Source organism: Pristiophorus japonicus, chromosome 9 (assembly GCF_044704955.1).
Source record: "Pristiophorus japonicus isolate sPriJap1 chromosome 9, sPriJap1.hap1, whole genome shotgun sequence".
In the NCBI taxonomy this organism is placed as follows: Eukaryota; Metazoa; Chordata; class Chondrichthyes; family Pristiophoridae; genus Pristiophorus; species Pristiophorus japonicus.
Window position 1 is genome coordinate 216,866,253 of NC_091985.1, and position 26,700 is coordinate 216,892,952.

Genomic DNA, 26,700 nt, shown 5'->3' on the forward strand with positions numbered 1-26,700 from the left:
CACTGGGCCCACTCCTATACCCTCTCACTATTACACACACTGGGCCCACTCCTATACCCTCTCACTATTACACACTGGGCCCACTCCTATACCCTCTCTATTACACACACTGGGCCCACTCCTATACCCTCTCACTATTACACACACTGGGCCCACTGCTATACCCTCTCACTATTACACACACTGGGCCCACTCCTATACCCTCTCACTATTACACACTGGGCCCACTCCTATACCCTCTCTATTACACACACTGGGCCCACTCCTATACCCTCTCACTATTACACACACTGGGCCCACTGCTATACCCTCTCACTATTACACACACTGGGCCCACTCCTATACCCTCTCACTATTACACACACTGGGCCCACTCCTATACCCTCTCACTATTACACACACTGGGCCCACTGCTATACCCTCTCACTATTACACACACTGGGCCCACTCCTATACCCTCTCACTATTACACACTGGGCCCACTCCTATACCCTCTCTATTACACACACTGGGCCCACTCCTATACCCTCTCACTATTACACACACTGGGCCCACTCCTATACCCTCTCACTATTACACACTGGGCCCACTCCTATACCCTCTCACTATTACACACTGGGCCCACTCCTATACCCTCTCACTATTACACACTGGGCCCACTCCTATACCCTCTCACTATTACACACTGGGCCCACTCCTATACCCTCTCACTATTACACACTGGGCCCACTCCTATACCCTCTCACTATTACACACACTGGGCCCACTCCTATACCCTCTCACTATTACACACTGGGCCCACTCCTATACCCTCTCTATTACACACTGGGCCCACTCCTATACCCTCTCACTATTACACACTGGGCCCACTCCTATACCCTCTCACTATTACACACTGGGCCCACTCCTATACCCTCTCACTATTACACACACTGGGCCCACTCCTATACCCTCTCACTATTACACACTGGGCCCACTCCTATACCCTCTCACTATTACACACACTGGGCCCACTCCTATACCCTCTCACTATTACACACTGGGCCCACTCCTATACCCTCTCTATTACACACTGGGCCCACTCCTATACCCTCTCACTATTACACACTGGGCCCACTCCTATACCCTCTCACTATTACACACACTGGGCCCACTCCTATACCCTCTCACTATTACACACTGGGCCCATTCCTATACCATCTCCCTATTACACACACTGGGCCCACTCCTATACCCTCTCACTATTACACACACTGGGCCCACTCCTATACCCTCTCACTATTACACACTGGGCCCACTCCTATACCCTCTCACTATTACACACTGGGCCCACTCCGATACCCTCTCACTATTACACACACTGGGCCCACTCCTATACCCTCTCACTATTACACACACTGGGCCCACTCCTATACCCTCTCACTATTACACACTGGGCCCACTCCTATACCCTCTCACTATTACACACTGGGCCCACTCCTATACCCTCTCACTATTACACACACTGGGCCCACTCCGATACCCTCTCACTATTACACACACTGGGCCCACTCCGATACCCTCTCACTATTACACACACTGGGCCCACTCCGATACCCTCTCACTATTACACACTGGGCCCACTCCTATACCCTCTCTATTACACACTGGGCCCACTCCTAAACCCTCTCACTATTACACACACTGGGCCCACTCCTGTACTCGCTCACTATTACACACACTGGGCCCACTCCTATACTCGCTCACTATTACACACACTGGGCCCACTCCTATACTCGCTCACTATTACACACACTGGGCCCACTCCTATACTCGCTCACTATTACACACACTGGGCCCACTCCTATACCCTCTCACTATTACACACACTGGGCCCACTCCTATACCCTCTCTATTACACACACTGGGCCCACTCCTATACTCGCTCACTATTACACACACTCTAACACCATCACGAGCTGGGACTGAGCGAGGTTCCATACCAGATGATCTGGGAGGGCAGCGAGAGCCTCAGGGTCACAGTCGGTAAACGTCTCCTTCCCCGCAGGGTCCATCAGTCGCCACAGGTGAGCTGTTGGCGACAAGGACAAGATATAACGGTGGGATTGAGGGATATGGGGAGAGGGTGGGAGTGAGCGATAAGAACATAAGAAATAGGAGAACGAGTCGGCCATTTGTCCCCTCGAGCCTGCTCCACCATTCAAAATGATCATGTCTGATTCGATCATGGACTCAGCTCCACTTCCCTGCCCACTCCCGATAACACCTTATCCCCTTGTCGTTTAAGAAACTGTCTATTTCTGTCTTAAATTTATTCAATGTCCCAGCTTCCACAGCTCTCTGAGTCAGCAAATTCCACAGATTTACAACCCTCAGAGAGAAGAAATTTCTCCTCATCTCTGTTTTAAATGGGCAGCCCCTTATTCTAAGATTATGCCCTCGAGTTCTAGTCTCCGCCATCAGTGGAATCATCCTCTCTGCATCCACCTTGTCAAGCCCCCTCATAATCTTATATGTTTCGATAAGATCACCTCTCATTCTTCTGAATTCCAGTGAGTATAGGCCCAACCTCCTCAACCTTTCCTCACAAGTCAACCCCCTCATCTCTGGAATCAACTTAGTGAACCTTCTCTGAACTGCCTCCAAAAGCAAGTATATCCTTCCTTAAATACGGAGACCAAAACTACACGCAGGATCTAGGTGTGGCCTTACCAATACCCTGTACAGTTGTAGCAGGATTGCTCTGCATTTATACTCTATCCCCCCCTTGTAATAAAGGCCAACATTCCATTGACTTCCTGATCACTTGCTGTACCTGTATACTAACTTTTTGTGTTTCATGCACAAGTACCCCCAGGTCCCTCTGTACTGCAGCACTTTGCAATTTTTCTCCATTTAAATTATAATTTGCTTTTCTATTTTTTCTGCCTTAGTAGATAACCTCACATTTTTCCATATTAAACCCCAAATTTTTGCCCACACTTAGCCTGTCTATATCCCTTTGTTGATTTTTTGTGTACTCCTCACAATTTGCTTTACCACCCATCTGTGTGTCATCAGCAAACTTGGTTACATTACACTCGGTCCCTTCATCCAAGTCATTAATATAGATTGTAAATAGTTGAGGCCCTGGCACTGATCCCTGCAGCACCCTACTAGTTACTGTTTGGCAACCGGAAAATGACCCATTTATCCCGACTCTGTTTTCTGTTCGTTAGCCAATCCTCTATCCTTGCTAATATATTACCCCAACCCTGTGAGCTTTTATCTTGTGCAGTAACCTCTTATGTGGCACCTTATCGAATGCCTTCTGGAAATCCAAATACACCACATCCACTGGTTCCCCCTTAGCCACCCTGCTCAAAAAACTCCAGCAAATTTGTCAAACAGGATTTCTCTTTCATAAAACCATGCTGACTCTGCTTGATTGAATTATGCTTTTCCAAATGTCTCGCTACTGCTTCCTTAATAATGAACTCCAGCTGATGTTGGTGTCTCTGTCCTCCCAGGGGATTTGTTGGATCTTGCAGAGACATCGTTGATGGTATTTCTCCAGCGACTTGAGGTGTCTACTTTACATGGTCCATGTCTCTGAGCTATACAGGAGGGTGGGTATTAATACAGCCCTGTCGACCATGAGCTTGATGGCAGATTTGAGGGCCTGGTTTTCAAACACTCTTTTCCTCAGGCAGACACCTCTCTCAAGACCCGAGGATGTAAGGCATCAGGTCCAGGGACTTGTCTGCCTTTAGTCCCATTATTTTACCATGTACTACTTCATTAGTGATAGTGATTGTATTAAGTTCCTCCCTACTTATAGCCCCTTGATTATCCACTATTGGGATGGGTTGTGTCTTCTACTGTGAAGACCGATATAAAATATTTGTTCAACATCTCTGCCATTTCCCTGTTCTCCATTATTAATTCCCTAGTCTCATCCTCCAGGGGACCAATATTTACTTTAGCCACTCTTTTTCTTTTTATGTACCTGTAGAAACTCTTACATTCTGATTTTATATTTCATACTAGTTTACTTTCATAATCTATCTTCTCTCAATCATTTTTTTTAAAGTTGTTCTCTGCTGGCTTTTAAACATTTCTCAATGGAGTTGAGGCCAGGATCAGATCAGCCATGATCTTATTGAATGCCGAGAGGGCAAATGGCCTATTGCTTCTCTGATTCTTATGTCCTTATTGTATGTCCACCTCGGGGCCTCGGTTAACGTCTCATCCAAAAGACGTCACCTCCGACAGTGCAGCGCTCGCTCAGCACTGCACTGGAGTGTCAGCCTAGATTTATGTGCTCGAGTCCCTGGAGTGGGACTTAAACCCACAACCTTCTGATTCAGAGGCAAGTGCGCTACCCACTGAGTGGTGCCCGGAGCCACCAGGGGAGCCGCAGCACAACTCCCTCCAATAGAACACAGCCCGCGGCGAACCAGGGGCCAAGCTCACCTGACAGGTAGAGATGTATCAGCTTCTCTCGACCATTGTCCCTCAGGTACCGCAGCTGCACAGCCGCCCGCCACAGGGTGTTGGACAGGTGGAGCCGAGAGCTGGGTGTCTCTGCAGGGGCCCAGACCCCCAGAATACTGGAGAGAGAGAGAGAGAGAGAGAGACACACACAGAGACAGACAGAATCAATATCCCAGGGGTCATCATTGACCAGAAACTTAACTGGACCAGCCACATAAATACTGTGACAACAAGAGCAGGTCAGAGGCTGGGTATTCTACGGTGAGTGTCTCACCTCCTGATTCCCCAAAGCCTTTCCACCATCTACAAGGCACAAGTCAGGAGTGTGATGGAATACCTTCCACTTGTCTGGATGAGTGCAGCTCCAACAACACTCAAGAAGCTCGACACCATCCAGGACAAAGCAGCCCGCTTGATTGGCATCCCATCCACCCCCTCCACCACCAGCACAACGTGGCTGCAGTGTGTACCATCTACAAGATGCACTGCAGCAACACGCCAAGGCTTCTTCAGCAGCACCTCCCAAACCCACGACCTTTACCACCTAAAAGGACAAGGGCAGCAGCCGCATGGGAACACCACCACCTCCACGTTCCCCTCCAAGTCACACACCATCCTGATTTGGAAATATATCGCGTTTCTTCATAATCAACGGGTCAAAATCCTGGAACTCCCTCCCCTACAGCAGTGTGGGAGTACCTTCACCTCACGGACTGCAGCGGTTCAAGAAGGAGGCGCACCACCATCTTCTCGAGGGCAATTCGGGATGGGCAAAAAATGCTGGTCTTACCAGCGACGCCCATATCCCAGGAACAAAGTTAAAAGACACAGGCAAGAGAACAAAGAATGAGAATGAGCCATTCATCCCACAGCAGAGCGGTGAGGGAAGTTGCTCTGTTCATTGGATCTCCGTCCTCCCAGAATACAAAGCTCTACCATCCCGTTACACCACCCACCCCCAGGCTAGGATCAGCTCACACTGCACAGGCCTGGCAGGGTGGAACTGGTCCCTTCCTGCTCTGTGTGGGGCTCAGTACCAATGGTAGCCCCCTAAACACCTACCTTCCCCCCCTCTCTGTCTACGGCTGGATTTGACCCCAGGTCCCAGAGGGTGAAAGGTCAGTGTGCCTGACACCCTGTCGCCTCCACCCAGTCCCCCAGCAGAGAGAGACCTTCAGCCCCCTCTGTCCGATTATCACCGTTACGGAGTCCTCGTCCTCATCCACCCCCCACCCCCCTAAAGGAGGGAATTCCAGAGCGTAGGGCCCAGGTGGCTGAAAACATGGCCGCCAAGTGCGTTTATTTAAAGGAGATATTAAGGCAGGTGACCAAAAAGCTTGGTGAAGCGGAGCAAAGAGGTAGAGAGCTTTAGGGAGGGAGTTAGTTTCCTTACCATCGGAGGCTCCGCAGCAGGCCAGCAAAGGTCGCCATGGGAACGGGCCTGCTCGGCTTCAGGGTCTCTTGCATCACTTCCTCCCACTGCGGTGGGGGGCTTCCTGTCCGCAGCCCGCTGCTGGTGCACAGGATGGAATAAAGGTCTCTCTCCCGCAGACCTGAGAATGGAAGGTCGGACAGAACACACGATCAACATTCCCGCAGTTGGAATGCACCTTGGTCATAACTTAACCAGGCTTACGTATCGGAAAACAAACACGGACTGGCTGAGGGAATGGGTCAGACAGTGACCTTTCACACTCAGGCCGCAGTGGTCACGTCCAGCCCCAGACAGAGCAGATGAACGTCTCCTCTCTCTGCCCTGGGAGTGTTTGATGGAACAGTGTAGAGGGACCTTTACTCTGTATCTAACCCGTGCTGTACCTGGAATAAAAACAGAAATTGCTGGAAATCTCAGCAGGTCAGTCAGCATCTGTGAAGGGAGTGTAAGGGAGTTGTGCCCATGCTGTATCTCAGCAGGATTAATGGAGGAGATAAAAGAACATAACAATTAGGAGCAGGAGTTGGCCATTCAGCCCCTCAAGCCTGCTCCGTCATTCAATGAGATGGCTAATCTTCGTCCTCAACTCCACTTTCCTGGACAATCCTAATCCTTTGATATTCAAACATCTGTCTTGAATATACTCAACGACCGGGCATCCACAGCCCTCTGGGGTAGAGAATTCCAAAGATTCACCACCCTGAATTAAGAAATGTCTTATCTCGGTCCTAAATGGCCAACTCCTTATTCTGAGACTGTGACCTCTGGTTCTAGACTCCTCAGCCAGGGGGAAAACATCCTCCCTGCATCTACCCTGCCAAGCCCTGTAAGAATTTTGTATGTTTCAATGAGATCGCATCTCATTCTTCAAAACTTCAGAGAATATAGGTCTAATCTACTCAATCTCTCCTCATAGGACAATCCCCACCATCCCAGGAAACAGTTTGGTTAACCTTCATTGCACTCCCTCTATGGAGAGTATATCCTTCCTTAGGTAAGGAGACCAAAACTGTACACAATATTCCAAGTGTGGTCTCACCAGGGCCCTAAATAACTTTAAAGTAAGACATCTTTATTCTTACTCTAAAATCCTCTTGTAATAAAGGCCAACATACCATTTGCTTTCTTAATTGCTTCTGTACCTGCAGGTTAACTTTCAGTGATTCGTGTACAAGGACAGCCAGGTCCCGCTGAACACCAACATTTCCTAATCTCTCAGCGTTTAAAAAATACTCTATTTTTCCTAAAAAAGTGGATAATTTCACATTTCTCCGCATTATATTCCATTTGCCATGTTCTTGCCCAGTCACTCAGTCTGTCTATATCCCCTTTAAGTTTCTTTGCATCCTCCTCACAACTTACATTCCCAACTAGCTTTGTATCATCAGTAAACTTGGATAGATAACATTTGGTCCCCTCATCCAAATCATTGATATAGATTGTGAATAGCTGGGGCCCAAGCACCGATCCTTGTGGCACCCCACTAGTTACAGCCTGTCAACCCGAAAATGACCCGTTTATTTCTACTCTTTGTTTTCTGTCCATTAACCAATCCTCAATCCATGTTAGTATTTGACCCCCAATCCCATGAGCCCTAATTTTGTTTAATTATCTCTTGTGTGGCAACTTATCGAATGCCTTCTGAAAATCTAAATACATCACATCCACTGGCTCCCCTTTATCTATTCTATTAGTTACAACCTTAACAAATTTAACAGAGTTGTCAAACACGATTTCCCTTTCATAAAGCAGTATTGACTCTGCCCAATCTTATTATTTTCTAAGTGACCTGTTGCCACATCCTTAATAACAGAATCGAGCATTTTCCCTCCGACTGATGTCAGGCTAACTGGTCTGTAGTTCCTCATTTTCTCTCTCCCTCCTTTCTTAAATAGCCCAGTTACATTTGCTACCTTCCAAACCACGGGAACCGTTCTAGAATCGATGGAATTTTGGAAGATGGCAACCAATGCATCCACTATCTCTATACCCACCTCTTTCAAAACCCTAGGATGTAGGCCATCAGGTCCAGGGGATTTATCGGCTCAGTCCCATTAATTTCTCCAATATTATTTTTTTATTAATAAAATTTACTAATTTCTTTCCGTTCCTCATGCTCACTAGACCCTTGGTTCTCCACAGTTTCCAGGAGATATTTTGCATCTTCTTCCGTGAAGACAGACACAAAGTATTTGTTTAATTTCTCTGCCATTTTCTTATTCCTCTTTATAATTTCTCCTGTAAAAGCCAATGAGAAGCCCACTAACTGCCCGGACAATCTCTCACATCTGGCTGTGGGTAAATGACAACTTACAATCCATGAGGAGGGTTTGCCTGTCGACTGGACCCAGCGGAAAGGGTTAAACAATGAGGACAGGCTGCATAGACTTTTGGGTTTAGAAGGATAAAGGCTGAACTAATTGAAGTGTTTAAGAGGATTAAATGATTCGATATGGTCGATGGAGTAAACCATTTCCTCTGGTGGGAGAGTCCAGAACAACAGAGCATCACCTTAAAATGAGAGCCAGGCTGTTGAGGGTGCTTTCAGGAACCACGGCTTCACACAAAGGGTGCTGGAAATCTGACACTCTCTCCCCGAAAAAGCTGTTGAGGCTGGAGGTCAATTGAAAATTTCAAAACCGAGATTGGTAGCTTTTTGCTAGGCAAGTGTATTAAGAGTTACAGAACCAAGGCAGTTAAAATGAGTTAGGCTACAGATCAGAGGTGATATAATGGAATGGTGTAACAGGCTCAAGGGACTGAATGGCCTTCTCCTGTTCCCAATTGCTCTGCGATACAATGAACATGCTCCCTTACCTTTCCCGCTGGCGCTCAGCGCGCTGAGGGCGAAGGTCACCATTCCCGTTCCGTGCTGCTCCTCCAGGCAGCCCAGCGTGTGCTGGATCAACAGGCGCAGTGTCGTCGGCAGGGCACGGATCTGCTCCGAAATCTGGGAAAAGGACAGAGGAGGCGGATTGGTGAACGAGCGAGGCACGAGAATGCCACAAGAGAAACAGTGACGGGGCGAGGGCGGGAAATTCTGGGTAGTGAATTGTGTGCCTCAGGGTAGGAAGAGCCCAGGTTCTATTCCCCTCACCGGGTTGTGGGGGTGGAGGGGGATTAGCCAGGATTCCCAGTCACTATCCAGCGACTCCCCCTGGGCCAGGAAAGGATCGGGACTCCGCTGTAATCAGTGCGGCTTCAATGTCCCGCCAACAATCACAGCCCACAGCTGGATTCCAGGACCTGGGGTCAAAGCCCCAGGCAGAGGGGATGAAGGTCTCCTCTCTTTGGTGGTGAACTGGGTGGGGTCAGACACTGACCTTTCACCCTCTGGGACCTGGGGTCAAATCTCCGTAGTCTGTGGATTGACCGGGTCCTTTATGACACGGCTTGTGAGGTGAAGTCCAGACCTAATTGTGTAGCACAGAATGGCAGTAGTCAAACATTGTGCAGTCCTTTACTGGGAAGCGGTGCTGGCGGGGTAGGGGGTGGTGAAGCAGGGACGGGGAGGTGAAAGGTCACAAACGCACGGGTGGAGGGGTGGTAGGTGAAGTCTCAGACACATGGGGGAGGGGGCAGAGGTGAAAGGCCACAAAGATACATGGGGGAAGGAGGGGACATGGGGTGTTGAAAGGTCACCGACACACCAACCTTCTCGAAGACCCCGAACTCTCGCAGCACCTCGCTCGCCAGCTTCAGGAAGAGGGGATTGTGAGATTCCTTCTTGATGACCAACAGCCGCATCTGAAAAAGACTTGCATTTATATAGCGCCTTCCGCGACCAATGGACGTCTCAAAACTCTTTACAGCCAATAAAGTACTTTTGGAGTGTAGTCACTGTGTAATGTGGGAAACACTGTTGTTGAGCTCAATTTTCCCCAGTGATCTGCACCATTTTTTTGGAGCAGGCTGTTTTTTTTGGCTTAAGTTTAAAAACCACAGTTTCCCCGATCAATTTGCACCAGCGTAACTCAGTTAGTCACCATTTTGTAGGTAATTTTTTTTCAGCCAAAGGGGGAGTAACCTGCCACCTGTGCCAATTCTAGACACTTAGGCAACTTTAGCCAGCTGAGAGTTACTCCAGTTCTGCTTAGGCCAGTGTATGTGGCCTCTACAGAAAAACCTTCTGGAGAGTTAAGGAAATCAGCACCGGCAAGTGCAGCAGAGGGGGGGTGAGAGAGAGAGGGGGGGTGAGAGAGAGAGGGGGGGTGAGAGAGAGAGGGGGGGTGAGAGAGAGAGGGGGGGTGAGAGAGAGAGGGGGGGTGAGAGAGAGAGGGGGGGTGAGAGAGAGAGGGGGGGTGAGAGAGAGAGGGGGGGGTGAGAGAGAGAGGGGGGGTGAGAGAGAGAGGGGGGGTGAGAGAGAGAGGGGGGGGTGAGAGAGAGAGGGGGGGGTGAGAGAGAGAGGGGGGGGTGAGAGAGAGAGGGGGGGGTGAGAGAGAGAGGGGGGGGTGAGAGAGAGAGGGGGGGGTGAGAGAGAGAGGGGGGGGTGAGAGAGAGAGGGGGGGGTGAGAGAGAGAGGGGGGGGTGAGAGAGAGAGGGGGGGGTGAGAGAGAGAGGGGGGGGTGAGAGAGAGAGGGGGGGGTGAGAGAGAGAGGGGGGGGTGAGAGAGAGAGGGGGGGGTGAGAGAGAGAGGGGGGGGTGAGAGAGAGAGGGGGGGGTGAGAGAGAGAGGGGGGGGTGAGAGAGAGAGGGGGGGGTGAGAGAGAGAGGGGGGGGTGAGAGAGAGAGGGGGGGGTGAGAGAGAGAGGGGGGGTGAGAGAGAGAGGGGGGGTGAGAGAGAGAGGGGGGGGTGAGAGAGAGAGGGGGGGGTGAGAGAGAGAGGGGGGGGTGAGAGAGAGAGGGGGGGGGAGAGAGAGAGGGGGGGGGTGAGAGAGAGAGGGGGGGGTGAGAGAGAGAGGGGGGGGTGAGAGAGAGAGGGGGGGGTGAGAGAGAGAGGGGGGGGTGAGAGAGAGAGGGGGGGGTGAGAGAGAGAGGGGGGGGTGAGAGAGAGAGGGGGGGGTGAGAGAGAGAGGGGGGGTGAGAGAGAGAGGGGGGGGTGAGAGAGAGAGGGGGGGGTGAGAGAGAGAGAGGGGGTGAGAGAGAGAGGAGGGGGTGAGAGAGAGAGGGGGGGTGAGAGAGAGAGTGGGGGGGGTGAGAGAGAGAGGGGGGGGTGAGAGAGAGAGGAGGGGGTGAGAGAGAGGGGGGGGTGAGAGAGAGGGGGGGGTGAGAGAGGGAGAAGCCTTTTGGGTATAGTTAGGTGCGGGGACTGGGAGGGAGGAGGCCACTCGGCCAGGGAAAGGCGAGAAGTCCAGCAAGGCACTTGGGGCTCGGGGCGGGCCGGAAAGGAACTCGGGGCGAGGGGCAGATGGGGGAGCGAACCGGGAGGCCCTTCGGCCTGGGATGGGGAGGGGATCAGCACCGGCATTGGGGTTGCGGGGGGGGGGTTGGGGCACTTTAATAATTGGAGGCAAGTTGCTGCAATGTGTTTTAATGTGTTGGGAGCTGGCTGTATGTTTCACTTTCCAACCTCAACTCACATTGTGTCCCTGGTTACCGTGGCAATGCGATCATTTTGGCGCCGATCAAGGCTCCACCCCCAAAACTAAAGGACAGGTTAGGCTGCACCAAAATGAAGAAATCCAACGGGAAACTTAGAACATTTGTTTGGCGTACTCGGGCCCAACTCAAGTACACCAAAAAAAAGCTTTGGGGAAAATGGAGCCATAATGTTGGAATCTGGAGAAAGAAACGCTACAACAACAACAACAACTTGTATTTACATTGCGCCTTTAATGTAGTAAAACATCCCAAGGTGTTTCACTGGAGTATTATGAAACAAAAAATTTAACACCGAGTCACAGAAGAAGAAATTGCGGCAGATGACCAAAAGCTGGGTCAAAGAGGTAGGTTTTAAGGAGGGTTTGAAAGTAGTAAAGAGGCGGAGAGGTTTAGGGAGGGAGTTCCAGAGCTCGGGGCCCAGGCAGCTGAAGGTATTCACATTAATACAGCACCTTTCACAGCCTCAGGTCGTCCCAAAGCGCTTTACAGCCAACAAAGTACTTTTTTTTCTTGAAGTGTAGTCACTCTTGTAATGTGGGAAATGCGGCAGTCAATGTGTGTGCAGCAACCTCCCACAAACAGCAATGTGATAAATGACCTCACCATTTGATTTGTTGCAGTGATGTTGGTTGCAATATAAATCTTGACCCCAGGACACCGGGGCGAATTCCCCCCTGCTCTTCTTCCAATAGCGGCTGTGGGATCCTTTACATCCACCCAAGAGGGCAGACGGAGACTCGGTTTAATATCTCATCCGAAAGACAGCAGCTCCGTCAATGCAGCGCTCCCTCCGTACTGCCCCCCCGATAGTGCAGTGCATCCTCAGCACTGACCCTCCCACAGTGCAGCGGAGGCTCCCTCAGCACTGACCCTCCCACAGTGCAGCGGAGGCTCCCTCAGCACTGTCCCTCCCACAGTGCAGCGCTCCCTCAGCACTGCCCCTCCCACAGTGCAGCGCTCCCTCAGCACTGCCCCTCCCACAGTGCAGCGCTCCCTCAGCACTGCCCCTCCCACAGTGCAGCGCTCCCTCAGCACTGCCCCTCCCACAGTGCAGCGCTCCCTCAGCAGTGCCCCTCCCACAGTGCAGCGCTCCCTCAGCACTGTCCCTCCCTCAGCACTGCCCCTCCCACAGTGCAACGCTCCCTCAGCACTGCCCCTCCCACAGTGCAACGCTCCCTCAGCACTGTCCCTCCCACAGTGCTGCGCTCCCTCAGCACTGCCCCTCCCACAGTGCAGCGCTCCCTCAGCACTGCCCCTCCCACAGTGCAGCGCTCCCTCAGCACTGCCCCTCCCACAGTGCAGCGCTCCCTCAGCACTGCCCCTCCCACAGTGCAGCGCTCCCTCAGTACTGGCTCCGGGGGTGTCAGCCCTGGATTATGGGACTGGAGTCTCTGGAGCAGGGACTTGAACCCACGACCTTCTGACTCAGAGGACCCACCGAGCCACAGCTGACACCAACGGGGAGCGTTGGCCTGAATACGGGGAGATGGAGAATGAGAAATTTAAGTGGCCCATCCAGTTGGATATGGGCGGGAAAGTGGAACTGAGGTCGAAGATCAGCCATGATCTCATTGGATGTCGGAGCAGGCTCAAGGGGCCGAATGGCTGACTCCTGCTCCTGTTTATGTTCCAGCGCTCGCCCGCCCGCTCCGCCCTCACCTGGTTGTTGAAGGCCGACTCCTCCAGCTTTTTGCCGTAGATGGCCAGGCTCTGGCGCACGACCTCTGACCTGTCGAGCGGCTCCAGTGGGCCCAGGCGGATGGTCACGGCCCCCTTGCTCTTGGCCAGAGCGCAATGCAGCAAGGAGTCCTCCGTGACACTCAGCACCAGCGTCACACCCTGAGGGACACAACACAGGCGGCTCAAACTATCAACCTGCTTGACTCTGAGAAACGTCACAGGTTTTATAGAGACAGAGAGAGAGAGACAGACAATAGAATAGGAGAGAGAGAGCGAGAGAGAGAGACAGACAGATAGACAGACAGAGACAGTCAGACAGACACACAGAGACACACAGAGAGGGAGGGTACTGGCACCGTGTGTCGACCTGGATTGTGGGGCTGAAACGTCCGGAGCTAGATTGGAAACCTGAACATATCTCGGAGGCGAGAGAGAGAGAGCCACTGGGCCATGGATGACACCTCAGTGCAGGAGTTGGAATACAAGAGTACATCACGTCGATACTCACACGTGGCACGTGCTCAGGGATCCAGTCCGATGTGCGTTGGCCTCTTTCGGTCTGAACACAGTCGGCACCGTCGATGACCAGCACCAAGTGCCGTCGCTGCTGAGAATGGGCCACATGGTCCAAGAGAGAATGAAACTCCAACACAAGGCCTCTGTGGAGAAGATACTGGTCTGAGCCATACGCTCTTGTACAGTGACTCTACAGTTAGTGAGTAATCCTTACCCTGCTGTACAGTGACTCCACAGTTACTGAGTAATCCTTACCCTGCTGTACAGTGACTCTACAGTTAGTGAATAATCCTTACCCTGCTGTGCACAGTGAATAATCCTCACCCTGCTGTACAGTGACTCTACAGTTAGTGAATAATCCTTACCCTGCTGTACACAGTGAATAATCCTTATCCTGCTGTACAGTGACTCCACAGTTACTGAGTAATCCTTACCCTGCTGTACAGTGACTCTACAGTTGCACAGTGAGTAATCCTTACCCTGCTGTACAGTGACTCTACAGTTGCACAGTGAGTAATCCTTACCCTGCTGTACAGTGACTCCACAGTTACTGAGTAATCCTTATCCTGCTCAATAAATACCAACTCTGTTCAGTGACAGTGAGCGACCTTTACCCTGCTCAATAAGGTGATGCTGTACCATTACAATGAGCGACCCTTACCCTGCTGAAGTACTAGGGACAGTGCCCTCCTCACCTGTAACTCCTCGGGACCTCCTGCTGTCTTTTCAACCTGTTGTTGAGCAACACACAGAGCCGGTAAAGCATGCTGGTGCCATCCTGAGCTCTCTCGCTGGCCGCTGTGAAGTGAAAGAGGAGATCGGACGGCCCCGGACATTTCTCCATGTCACTGATACCGAGCTTGGTCACCAGGCTGGCCTACAGAGGGAGACAAGGTGCAGTGTGTGTATTAGTGAAATCTCGCTACTCGTTGGGGTGCAGTTCCACGTCATTCTGCATTTTTGGCTTTTTGCGATTTCGCCCGTTTGCCGAAGGTTCCAAACCTAAAAAAAAAAATCACCCATTCTGCGCATATGCAATTTTTTTTTTCCTCTTCGCGCGTTTCTGGTCTGCTGTCCGATCTGAAATGCTAATGCAGGGCGCGGCCACGCATGTGCGCAGTACAACCAGAGTTGAACCAACCATTTTATTATTGGATTTTGATGATGGAGGAAGACAGCAGGCAGTGTGCGGGACGATTTTTTACAAGAGGCTAACGAAGCCCTTGTGGAGATTGTGGAGAGGAGATGGCAGGAACTACACAGGACGGGTGGATCCAGACCCCTGCCAGACATATTTAACAGAATCTGGAGGGAGATTACAGGGGAGGTCACTGCCTCAGACACAGTGGCCGGGAGTGGGAAGCAGTGCCGGAAAAAGTTTATGATCTTTCGAGGGTCGTTAGAGTGAGTACAATTTTTATTGATGCAGTCCTTTATCACTTTAATTATAAATCTGACACACTATTTGTTCTCATGCTGTTGCTGTCTCTCAGTACTCTGTGGGTTGCCTCCTAAAATGCATGACACATGTTGGCTTAGTGTGGCACCCTATTTGCCACGAATGATCTTTACACATTATTGCTTTGAGATCTCATAAGATGTTTCCGCACTTCGATGTCCTCCTGATGAACCACGTGCAACTTCCAAGGCCATTAAACAGCGGAATCGGTTACATTCAGACTGTATGATAGAAGTGCTTTGGTAACTATGTGTGTGTGAGCCACAAGAGCACATGGACCCTCTGGTAACCATTTCCATTTTCATCTTTGCAGGGAAAGAAGTCACACAGTCGCTGTGAGCAGGTGAGGACAGGCGGCGGTCCGCCTCAGACCCTGCCACTTACCGACCTGGAGGAGCGAGTGGCAGACCTCATCAACATCTCAGGTCGGGCAACTGCCCGAGGGGGTGCTGACCCCCGCTTGTATATGGAGGGAAAGTCCTGCACACTGCCTGGGCCGGGTTGGGGCAATGTGATACAGTGTGTGTGGACTAGGGTTGGGACAATGTGATAGTGTATGGGGACCAGGGTCGGGGCAATGTGATACAGTGGGTGTGGACTAGGGTCGGGACAGTATAATACAGTGTCTCTGGACTCAATATAATGGAGTAGTGATGGTCCTTCCAATGAGTCTGTGCCATGTGACCTTCCTCATGTCACCCTGCCCCCTGCTCTGCTGCTTTCTACTTCCAGATGACCAGCCACAGGCGCATCAATCCTCTGATCAACCCTCCACATCAGGCCATCATGTGGAGGAGAAGGAGGAGGAAGAGGCAGAGGAATTGACACAGTGTCCGACCACGGGGCAGCAGGAGCGGGAGGGGGGGAGGGAGCGCAGACAGATGCACCTTGTTTGGATCAGAGTACAGTTCTGGTCGCTATATTATAAAAAGGATATAGAGGCACTGGAGAGGGTACAAAGATTTACAAGGATGATACCAGAAATGCGAGGATATACATATCAGGAAGGGATGAACAAGCTGGGTCTCTTTTCTCTTGAAAAAAGGCGGCTGAGGGGTGAACTAATCGAGGTCTTTAAAATTATGAAAGATTTTGATAGAGTGTACACAGAGAGAATGTTTCCACTTGTGGGGAAGAGCATAACTAGAGGCCATCAATATAAGATAGTCACCAGGAAATCCAATGAGGAATTCAGAAGAAACTCCTTTACCCAGAGAGTGCTGAGAATGTGGAACTTGCTACCACAGGGAGTGGTTGGAGCAAATACTATAGATACATTTAAGGGAAGGCTCGACAAGCACATGAGGGAGAAGGGAATAGAGGGTTATGCTGATAGTGTTAGATCGGGAAAGACAGAAGGAGGCTCGAGTGGAGCATAAACGGCACGGACTGGTTGGGCCGAATGGTCTGTTTCTGTGCAGTATATCCAAAGTAATCCTATACAATCCTCTGTAATTCAACCCTTTTAACCCCAGTACCATTCTGGTGAATCTGCGCTGCACATTCGCCCTCCAAGGCCAGTATATCCTTGGCGGTTTGGTACCCAGAACTGAATACAGTACTGTAAATGGGGACGTGTAGGGGGCGGCGAGAATTGAGGGGAGTCAGGAGGTGAACCACTCTCCGTGGTCTACACAGTAACTGCGGCATTTACTCAGCCGGTCCGCTGGAGCTTCTGATCATTGGTGATGGCCAGGTTGCTGCTGGTGGGTTAGGTTTCGACAATGGTGACGCCCATAGAATGTCAAGGGGAGTTGTTCGATCCAAAGACGAGAGTAAGCGGAATAATCTAGAATGTTGCATACCATGAAGGCGGTCTTCCCCTCACTGGGCCTGCCGTGGACGATAAAGATGCCTCCCTGCCGCCGCTCTCGGATGGCGGAGGTGGCCGCGGCCAGCTGCTGGACACGGCCGTACTGCCGACAGCTCTGGGCCTCCAGGAAGCCGTCCTGAAGGGCGTCTTCATCAGCCGCCAATCTCGCCTCTAGGCCGCACTCCGCCTGTCGGTCAGACACAGAAAACAATTCCAGCGCGTTAGATAGAGCACGGGAACCTTGCATTTACACAGCCACCTTCCATCACCTCGACACGCCCCAAAGGGATTCCCATCTAATGAAGTGTGGTCACTGTTGTAATGTAGGAAACGTGACAGGCAAATGTGCGCACAGCAAGATCCCACAGAACAGCAGTGCGATAACGACCAGATCACCCGTTTTTAGGTTTGGTTGAGGGATAAATATTGCATCCAGGATACCGGGCAGAACTCCCCCTAGCTCTTCTTCAAAATAGTGGCCGTGAGATCTTTTACGTTCACTCGAGAGCACACAGGGCCCTCGGTTTAACGTCTGATCTGATGCCGCGGCACACTCTTGAGGTGCCATGTTTGCAAAAGGGCCCCGAGAGCCGTTCAGAGCCCCTCCCCGCCCATTCGGTAACGCTGCCACATTTGCGATTGACCTGTTCCCGCTTCTCCCCACTCTGGGGTTGGGAAGATGGGAGTTATCCCAGCTCCATGTCCCGCTGAAAATCCAATCTCAGCCTCGCTGCAGGGCAGCCTGGTGTAATACTGGATGGAGGGTGGGACTACATCGCAAGAGACTTGGTCAATCTTTTCAATCCGAGACATTCCCTGCACACAGTTTTGGTCTCCACATTTAAAGGAAGGATATAACTTGCATTGGAGGGAGCTCAGGAGAAGGTTCACTAGGTTGATTCCAGAGATGGGAGGGTTGTCTTATGAGGTCAGGTTGAGCCTAAACTCTTTGGTGTTCAGAAGAATGAGAGGTGATCTTATTGAAACGTATAAGACTCTGAGGGGAATTGACAGGGTAGATACAGAGAGGATGTTTCCCCTCATGGAGAAATCTAAAACTAGGGGACATAGTCTCAGAATAAAGGGCCGCCCATTTAAAACTGAGATGAGGAGGAATTTCTTCACAGATGGTTGTAAATCTGTGGAATTCTCTGACCCAGAGAGCTGTGGAGGTTGGGTCATTAAATATATTTAAGGTGGAGATAGACAGATTTTTGAGCGATAAGGGAGTAAAGGGTTATGGGGAGCGGGCAGGGAAATGGAGCTGAGTCCATTATCAGGTCAGCCATTTTCTTATTGAATGGCGGAGTAGGCTCGACGGGCCAAATGGCCTACTCTTGCTCCTATTTCTTATGTTTATGTTCTTATTTAAACAATAGGCTGCCCCGTGTCTGACTGTAGCCCGGGGAACAGGCTGCCCCGTGTCTGACTGTAGCCCGGGGAACAGGCCGCACCGTGTCTGACTGTAGCCTGGGGAACAGGCTGCCCCGTGTCTGACTGCAGCCCGGGTAACAGGCCACCTTCAGGAGTACTTCAGGTAGTCCCAGTCTCCCGCCCTCGAAGAGGCGGGTCAGTGGGTAAATCTCCTCCGATAGGAACGGCTGCCCCTTGTAGATTGGGCAGAGCTGGGTCTGAGCTGGGTGCACTGACCTGACAGTGCTGACTGACAATGGCCTTCCAGAGACTGCTGAAGATGCTGGTCCCAAACTCCTCCAATCCCTTCAGGCACGGTCGCCCGTGGGCCTCCCCTCCCCACTCGCTGCCGTAGCTGAAAACAAACAGACCAGAAACTGGTTGAAAGAAATTCAGAAATATATAAAATGGAAAAAATGGACTCTTGCACTGGTGCTGTGTTAGCTGAACCCAGCCGGTGGTGGAAGAGGAAACAACAGAGAGAGACGGAGTGAGAGAGTCCTCGCGAGAGACAAAGGCGGGGAGGTGGCTGAGCAAGAAACACAGAGGAGAAAGGAGGCGAGAGAGGTGGAGAGGTTTAGGGAGGGACTTCCAGAGCTTCGGGTCTTGGCAGTTGAAGGCACGGCCACCAATGGTGGAGCAATTAAAATCATGGATGTGCAAGAGGGCAGAATAGCAGAAGCGCAGAGAACAACTTGCATTTATATAGCGCCTTTAATATAGTGAAACATCCCAAGGCGCTTCACAGGAGTGTTATAAGACACAAAATGACACTGAGCCACATAAGGATAAATTAGGACAGGTGAGCAAAATCTGGGTCAAAGAGGTAGGTTTTAAGGAGCACCTTAAAAGAATAGAGAGGCGAAGAGGTTTAGGGAGGGTGTTCCAGAGCTTGGGGCCCAGGCAACAGAAGGCATGGCCACCGATTGGAGCGATTATAATCAGGGATGGTCAGGAGGGCAGAATTAGAGGAGCGCAGACAACTCGGGGGGGGGGGGGGGGGGGGGCTGGAGGAGATTACAGAGATAGGGAGGGGCAAGGCCATGGCGAGATTGGAAAATATGAACATTTTGAAATAAAGGCGTTGCTCTTAACCGGGAGCCAATATAGGTCAGCGAGCAAAGGGGTGATGGGTGACCGGGACTTGGTGCAAGTTAGGACACAGGCTGCCGAGTTTTGGATGACCTCTAGTTTATGTAGGAATGTGGGAGGCCAGCCAGGAGAGCACTGGAATAGTCAAGTCTAGAGATAACAAAGGCATGGATGAGGGTTTCAGCAGCAGATGAGCTGAGGCAGGGGCAGAGACGGGCGATGTGATGGAGGTGGAAATAGGCGGTCTTAGTTATGTCACACATGGTCAGAAGCTCATTTCAGGGTCAAATATGACACCAAGGTTACGAACAGTCTGGTTTAGCCTCAGGCAGAAATTGGAGAGAGGGATGGAGTCAGTGGCTGGGGAACGGAGTTTGTGGCGTGGACCAAAGACAATGGCTTCAGTCTTCCCGATATTCAATTGGAGAAAATTTCTGCTCATCCAGAACTGGATGTTGGACAAGCAGACTGACAATTTAGAGACTGAGGAGGGGTTGTGAGAAGTGGCAGTGAGGTAGCGCTGGGTGTCATCAACACACATGTGGAAACTGATCCTGCGTTTTCAGATGACATCGCCAAGGGGCAACATGAGAAATAGGAGGGGGCCAAGGATAGATCCTTGGGGGACACCAGAGGTAATGATACAGGGATGGGAAGAGAAGCCATTGCTGGAGATTTTCTGCTTATGATTACATAGATAGGAATGGAACCAGGCGAGTGCAGTCCCACCCAGCTGGACATTGGTGGAGAGGCGTTGGAGGAGGATGGAGTGGTCAACTGTGTCAAAGGCTGCAGACAGGTCCAAGAGGAGGGATAGTTTACCTTTGTCACAGTCACAAAGGATGTAATTTGTCACAGAGATAGGAGGGTGGGGGGGAACCAAGCGCTATTGGGGGGGGGGGGGGGGGGGGGGCGGTGGTGGCGGAGACAGAGTGAGTAGAAGTCCCAAAGTACTGAGGGAGGGGAGGTATCCCACAGTGCTGAGGTTTCTGTGGCAAAATGGGTTAGTGTGGGAGACAGCTCGATCGGTCTCAATTTCTACAGTGCAGATACAGGAGTAAGAGGGAGCAGGCAGGGATTCGGAGGGACAATAAACACTCGTGCTTACTTTTCCAGGGCCAGTAACCCTGCTTCCTTCACTTGATTCTTCAGATCTGCCATCCTTGTTTTCCCTTCCTCTGACTCTGCTGCGAAGTCTGACATCCATTGCTCTGGCAGTGACCTGACCAAAGAGAAGTGGAGTCTGTCAGGAATGGGGCCCATGTATCAAACTGGGATTGAAGGTACAACCCATTCTCCAGATCAAATCCCAATGGACCAAACCCTTCCCAGTCACTGTGCACAATCCCAATGGATCCAACCGCGAGAGTCAGTGGACCCAACTGTCCTCCTCCGTTTCGGATGCCCCTAAAAGTTCGGCACCATCCTCCGCCTGCTCCACAACGACAGGAAGGCCGTGATCCTTACCAACGGATCCATTACAGACCTAATCCGGGGTCGAGCAAGGCTGCGTCATCGCCCCAACTCTCTTCTCAATCTTCCTCGCTGACATGCTCCACCTCAAAGCCAACAAGCTCCCCGCTGGAGTGGAACTAAACTACAGAACCAGTTTAACCTTCGTCGTTGTTATGTCTTCAGATGCTCCAATAAAGACTCCATGAGACAATGTATTGCACTTGAACTGTAGTGACCTTAGTCCATTTCATGTAACTCCAGAGTGAGGATCACACATGGTGGCCTGCCTTTTATACTAGGCTTGGCACACCTGAATAGATAACCTACAAGTCTCCCACTGCAGTGCCCTCTGGTGGTACACCTTGTAATAGTACAAGCAATAACCATGTAGGATACATCACTCTCCCCAGGACCTTAGTGCAAATTGCCTTTGCATTGACTGTGCTCTGGGCTTAGCTCCATCTGGTTGACCCTTGGCAGGTTTTTCTATCTCGGGTGAGTGGTTGGTGTTTCGTTGGCAGTAGAGGTGGTTTGTGTTTGTGTGTCCATGCCCACTCCATTCTCTTCCCCCCCACCCACCCCCCACATACAGGTTGTGCCAGTGGCTCATTACATTCATATACATTCAAATCCAGAAAAAAAAACTGCATTTACATGATTACATTTGTGGTACAGTTGTGAGGTAAGCACATCTGACTGGTGAGATACATACTTGATATATACTTGGAATAAGTACAAGGGATCAGCACCGGTGCGCGAGGACAAACTAGTGCCAGAACTGCTGGCTGGTGTCCAGGAAGTCTGGTGACTGTGCACTGCCCAGTGCTGGCAGTGAGTTGGCTCAAGTTGCTTGCTCTCGGGGCTTTTGCCATTGCTCCTAGCGTCGGGCAGGTTCACAGGTGCCTGTGACCTCCCTGTCCTCTCCTTGCACCCCGGGTCGCTGCTGCTCCCTGAGGAGCAGTCGTCTAGCAGTGCACAGGGAACTGCTGACTCGCTTGCCTGGCGTTATTTGGTTTGGGATCTTGGCTGGTCCCGGTCCCATTTGGGAGAACCGTTACGGGTGACTCTTCGTTCCCGGGTATGGCCTTGGTGGCTATAGGGTCTGGGGGCTGCGCCTGAGGCCCGTGGCAGTTGGTGCCATCGGATGCCTGAGAGGTAGAGCCGATCAGGGGCAGGGTATCTATACCGGTGCTGTTGATCTCCCGAGATCACTTGCTCTGCTGGTCTATATTAGCTACTTGTGGCCACACTCCACGGTGCATTACTCTGGTCCCAGGGACACAGGCTACAGCATTGGGTAAGCTCGCTGGAGCCATGTGCTCCCGATGGGGGTTTGCCTACTGCATTAACTAAATGTAGTTGAAATCCTACATCACACAACGTTTCATTACTCATTGTAAATAAACTGTAGCTCCGATCGCAATCGTACATTTCCTTGCTTATTGCATGTACACAACTCTGATCGTCAATTACTCATTTTACATCTAACTCAGTTGCTATTACATTGATTGAGAATGTGGAACTGTCCCTTTAAGTGTGGTGTGTTGCTGGCCTCCTTGAAGGGAGCCTTGCTATCTTTACTCCAATCCTCTTTGCTGGGTGCCAGGTGTTGCTCCATCAGCGCTGCACCTCGTGGTCTGGCCGCCGCCATCTTTTTCTTCAGCGCATCACCTCGTGGTTTGGGCGCCATCTTTCTTCCATCCACGATGTCGACTGCCGTGATCCTCTTCTCCCTGGGTTCTGCCACCGAGGCTGGGAAGTCGCCTTTGGATCTGATTTTCTTCCTCCGGAGTCCTTCCATTGGAGCCTGGAAGGTGCGTTCGGGTCGTCTCAGCTGGATCCTTTCCAAGCAGTCGCGCCGAGAGGTGCGTGCCCTGGGCACCACGCTGGTCTGCTCCCCGACACCGGACCCAACCTCAGGTGAGGGCCTGCCCTGCCTCGGAGCACGAGGGATGTCGATTGCTGGAGGGATGAAATCCTCCCAGCTCCAATGGATCTTTTCCATCCACCTTCTTCTGAGTAGCGTTGGTGCATCACCTGCAACAATCCACAGGGATAACTTGTGCACCGCGCCATCATGGAGTACCTTTACATCCGCACTACCAACGACTGGGATAAGTTCATTGGTGTAGGTGCGTAACTTTGCCTGAACTAGGACCAACTTGAGTCGTTCAGCCTGATTGTCCCATAGCCTCTCAAAGGCTTCTTGATTCATTACTGACTATCTCGCCCCCATGTCCACTTCCATGAAGACTGGAACGCCATTTATTTCGACTTCCATCCTCAATAGGGAACATTCTGTAGTGCAGGTAAACATGCCATACACCTCATCGTGGGGCTGAGCTACCTCTCTATCGCTTCATAATCCACGCTGGATTCATGGCCATCTGCAGACTCTTCAACACAGTGAGTCGTATTTCTTTTACACATTCGCTGGAGGTGGCCCTTTGTGCTGCAGCCTTTACACACAATCTTTAAAACGGCACTGGTGAACCTAGTGATTTCCTCCGCAATGCCAGCATGGTGCTACTCGATTATCCCCCTCGGCGGACTGAGTTAAGGGACTTGGGGGCCTGTTCACTCTCCCCTGAGGAGAGTCACATTCTACAGTCCAGCCTCTAAAAGGCGCCATTGTGTGTACAGTACTTGCCGGGTTTGAGTCCTGAGGATGAGTCATCCGCCTAGAGCCGCAGGTCGAAGTCATGAATGCCTGGCTCACGGCGATGGCCTTCTGCAGTGTGACCGTGGTATCCGCAGAAGACAGTAGCCTGTGAAGAAGGCCCTCGTTGCCGATTCCGATGACAAAGATATCCCGCAGTGCTTCGGTGAGGTGGTTGGCGAAGTCACATGGTGCAGCCTGTCTCCTGAGGTCTGCAGCATATTTTGTGATCTCCTGGCCTTCGGGCCGTCGGTGGGTATAAAACCAGTGTCTGGCTGTGAGGATACTCTCTTTGGGCTTGAGTTGTTCTTGAATCAGCGTTACAAGCTCGTCTTGGTCATTGTCTTCGCTGGTGCCAGCAAGTCCCTGACGAGGCCATAGACGGTGGGCCCACAACTGGTTAGCAGGATAGCTCTGCGCTTATCAGCCAGTGTGGCTGGATTGTGGCCTGCCAGGTCGCTTGCTATGAAGAAATGGTCAAGCCTCTCCACAAAGGCATCCCAATCATCACCATCGGCGAACTGCTGCAACGTCCAAAGTTAGCCATTTTCGCATGAAAGTCCGTAATCTCGTCGCCAATTGTTATGTCTTCAGATGCTCTGATCATGACTCCATGAGACAATGTGTTGTACTTGAACTGCAGTGACCTTACTCCATTTAATGCAACTCCAGAGTGAGGATCACACACGGTGGCCTGCCTTTTATACTAGGCCTGGCACACTTGTACAGGTAACCTACAAGTCTCCCACTGCCGTGCCCTCTGGTGGCACACCTTGTAATAGTACAAGCAGTAAACATGTAGGATACATGACAGCCGTCTCCAGGTCAGGTCCAAGACCACCCCAACCTCTGTCGTTGAGCTACAATATGCGGACGACGCCTGCATCTGTGCACAGAGGCTGAATTCCAGGACCTAGTCGACGTAGTTACTGAGGCGTACGAAAGTATGGGCCTTACGCTAAACATCTGTAAGACAAAGGTCTTCCACCAGCCTATCCTTGCCGCATAGCACTGCCCCCCAGTCATCAAGATCCACGTTGTGGCCCTGGACAACGTGGACCATTTTCCATACCTCGGGAGCTTCTTATCAACAAGAGCAGACATTGACGACGAGATTCAACACCGCCTCCAGTGCGCCAGTGAAGCCTTCAGCCGCCTGAGGAAAAGAGTGTGTGAAGATAGGCCCTCAAAACTTCAACCAAGCTCATAAGCTACACGACTGTAGTAATACCCACCCTCCTGTATGGCTCAGAGGCATTGACGATGTACAGTAGACACCTCAAGTTGCTGGAGAAATATCACCAACGATGTCTCCGCAAGATCCTACAAATCCCCTGGGAAGACAGACCCACCAACATTCGCGTCCTCAATCAGGCCGACATCCCCAGCATCGAAGCACTGACCACACTTGATCAGATCCGCTGGGCAGGCCACATTGTCTGCATGCCAGACACGAGACTCCCAAAGCAAGCGCTCTACTCGGAACTCCTTCGCAGCAAACGAGCCAAAGATGGGCAGAGGAAACGTTACAAGGACACCCTCAAAGCCTCCCTGATAAAGTGCAACATCCCCACTGACACCTGGGAGTCCCTGGCCAAAGACCGCCCTAAGTGGAGGAAGTGCATCCGGGAGGGCGCTGAGCACCTCGAGCCTCATCGCCGAGAGCATGCAGAAATCAAGCGCAGGCAGCGGAAAGAGCGTGCGGCAAACCAGTCCCACCCACCCCTTCCCTCAACAACTATCTGTCCCACCTGTGACAGGGACTGTGGCTCTCGTATTGGACTGTTCAGCCACCTAAGGACTCTTTTAGAGTGGAAGCAAGTCTTCCTCGATTCCGAGGGTCTGCCTATGATGATGATGGACCCAACCCCTTCCCATTCACTCCCACTGTACACAACGCCAATGGACCCAAACCCCTTTAAAGGTCAGTGTCTGTCCCCCTGCCCCACTGAGTCCATCAGAGAGTGTAAGCGGTACAGTCCTTGGGGCGACAGTGCTCCCACAACGGTATTGGTGAGGAGCTCTGGGATAGTGATCCTGCAACAATGAAGGGAAGAAACACCGATACATGGCAGAGAGGTGTGCGTTGGAGCGGATCCTGGAGGTGTTGCTGTTCTCTTGCTGTTTCCCCTCTTAGTCCTCACTAGTGGTAGAGGTAGTTGGACTGTCTAAGTTTTGTAAATAAACTTAATTGACAAGAACATCTTGGATTCTTAACCCCATCCAACAGAGGAGAGCTTTGTCGCCCATGTCTGGGTCTGGATTTGACCCCAAGATCCCAGAGGGTCAAAGGTTAATGTGCGACCCACTATTTCCCTCACCCAGATCCCCCATCATAACCACCGCTCCCATTATCTCGGACAGGAGGTGCTGGTCATGGTTCGGCTGTTGCCATTTACGTCACCTCGAGATCCATCTTGTGTTTCTTTACTTGTCCCGTTAGCACCCCCTTTTGCCTTGCACCATCGTCCCTTTCGTCATTTAATCTAACCTGTCCTCCACCCTTCTCCATCCGTATGGTAGTAGCAAAGCAAATCAAATGTCAATATCCAAGTCAGATATCCAGGCCAAAGCTTCAGGTGTAACAGCGTGGATATCTTATAGGCTGCCTGCGAATTCCCTCTGAGGGCAGTGCTCAATGATGTGCTCCAGGGTCTGATTAGGAGCTCCACAATCGCATGATGGGGATATTCTAATCTTCCACCTATGGAGAAGGTGGCAGCATCTACCATGACTGGTTCGGAGGCGGTTGATGGTTGTCCAGTGTTTGCGAGGAATATTTGATCCTATAGGTTGTACTGTGGGGTCCTCTAGAAGGAATCCATTCCGTATGTCGCAGTTCTTCCAAGCATTTCACCATCAGTCATCGAGTCCATGGGGAATCGCTGAAGGGCTTTGGCGATGGTCCAAAATGGCCATCGAGATTTGAGACGGGTTGGTGGTAGGTTGTTCCAGTCAGCCTGAATCGGCATGTCTTTGTTTGTGTAGTGGTTGTATGCTCTGGAGACGGCATATGTGTGCTGGTGCGATGTTTGCAAGCATGGGCAGCCAAGGTGTTGGTGTTGATAAAAGCGTACCAGTGATAATTCTCATCGTAGAATTCAGCTGGACATCAACGGATTTGACATACCGACCTGATGGCCATGCCGGAGGAGCAGTGCT

The 26,700-nt window shown here is 51.3% G+C and overlaps 1 protein-coding gene across 1 annotated transcript in view; it reads right to left on the reverse strand.

Annotated features, from left to right (window-relative positions):
- Window positions 1–26,700, reverse strand: part of LOC139274131 (telomerase protein component 1-like) — a 64,869-nt gene that overhangs the window by 36,106 nt on the left and 2,063 nt on the right. Inside the window, exons 3-13 of the mRNA XM_070891174.1 lie at window positions 20,533–20,646; window positions 18,570–18,687; window positions 16,912–17,106; window positions 14,343–14,524; window positions 13,640–13,790; window positions 13,111–13,290; window positions 9,566–9,658; window positions 8,729–8,861; window positions 5,870–6,029; window positions 4,456–4,592; window positions 1,983–2,071 (exon numbers count right to left, since the gene is read on the reverse strand). Of these exons, the coding sequence (XP_070747275.1) occupies window positions 1,983–2,071; window positions 4,456–4,592; window positions 5,870–6,029; window positions 8,729–8,861; window positions 9,566–9,658; window positions 13,111–13,290; window positions 13,640–13,790; window positions 14,343–14,524; window positions 16,912–17,106; window positions 18,570–18,687; window positions 20,533–20,646 (1,552 nt within the window). The remainder of the gene's footprint in view (window positions 1–1,982; window positions 2,072–4,455; window positions 4,593–5,869; window positions 6,030–8,728; window positions 8,862–9,565; window positions 9,659–13,110; window positions 13,291–13,639; window positions 13,791–14,342; window positions 14,525–16,911; window positions 17,107–18,569; window positions 18,688–20,532; window positions 20,647–26,700) is intronic.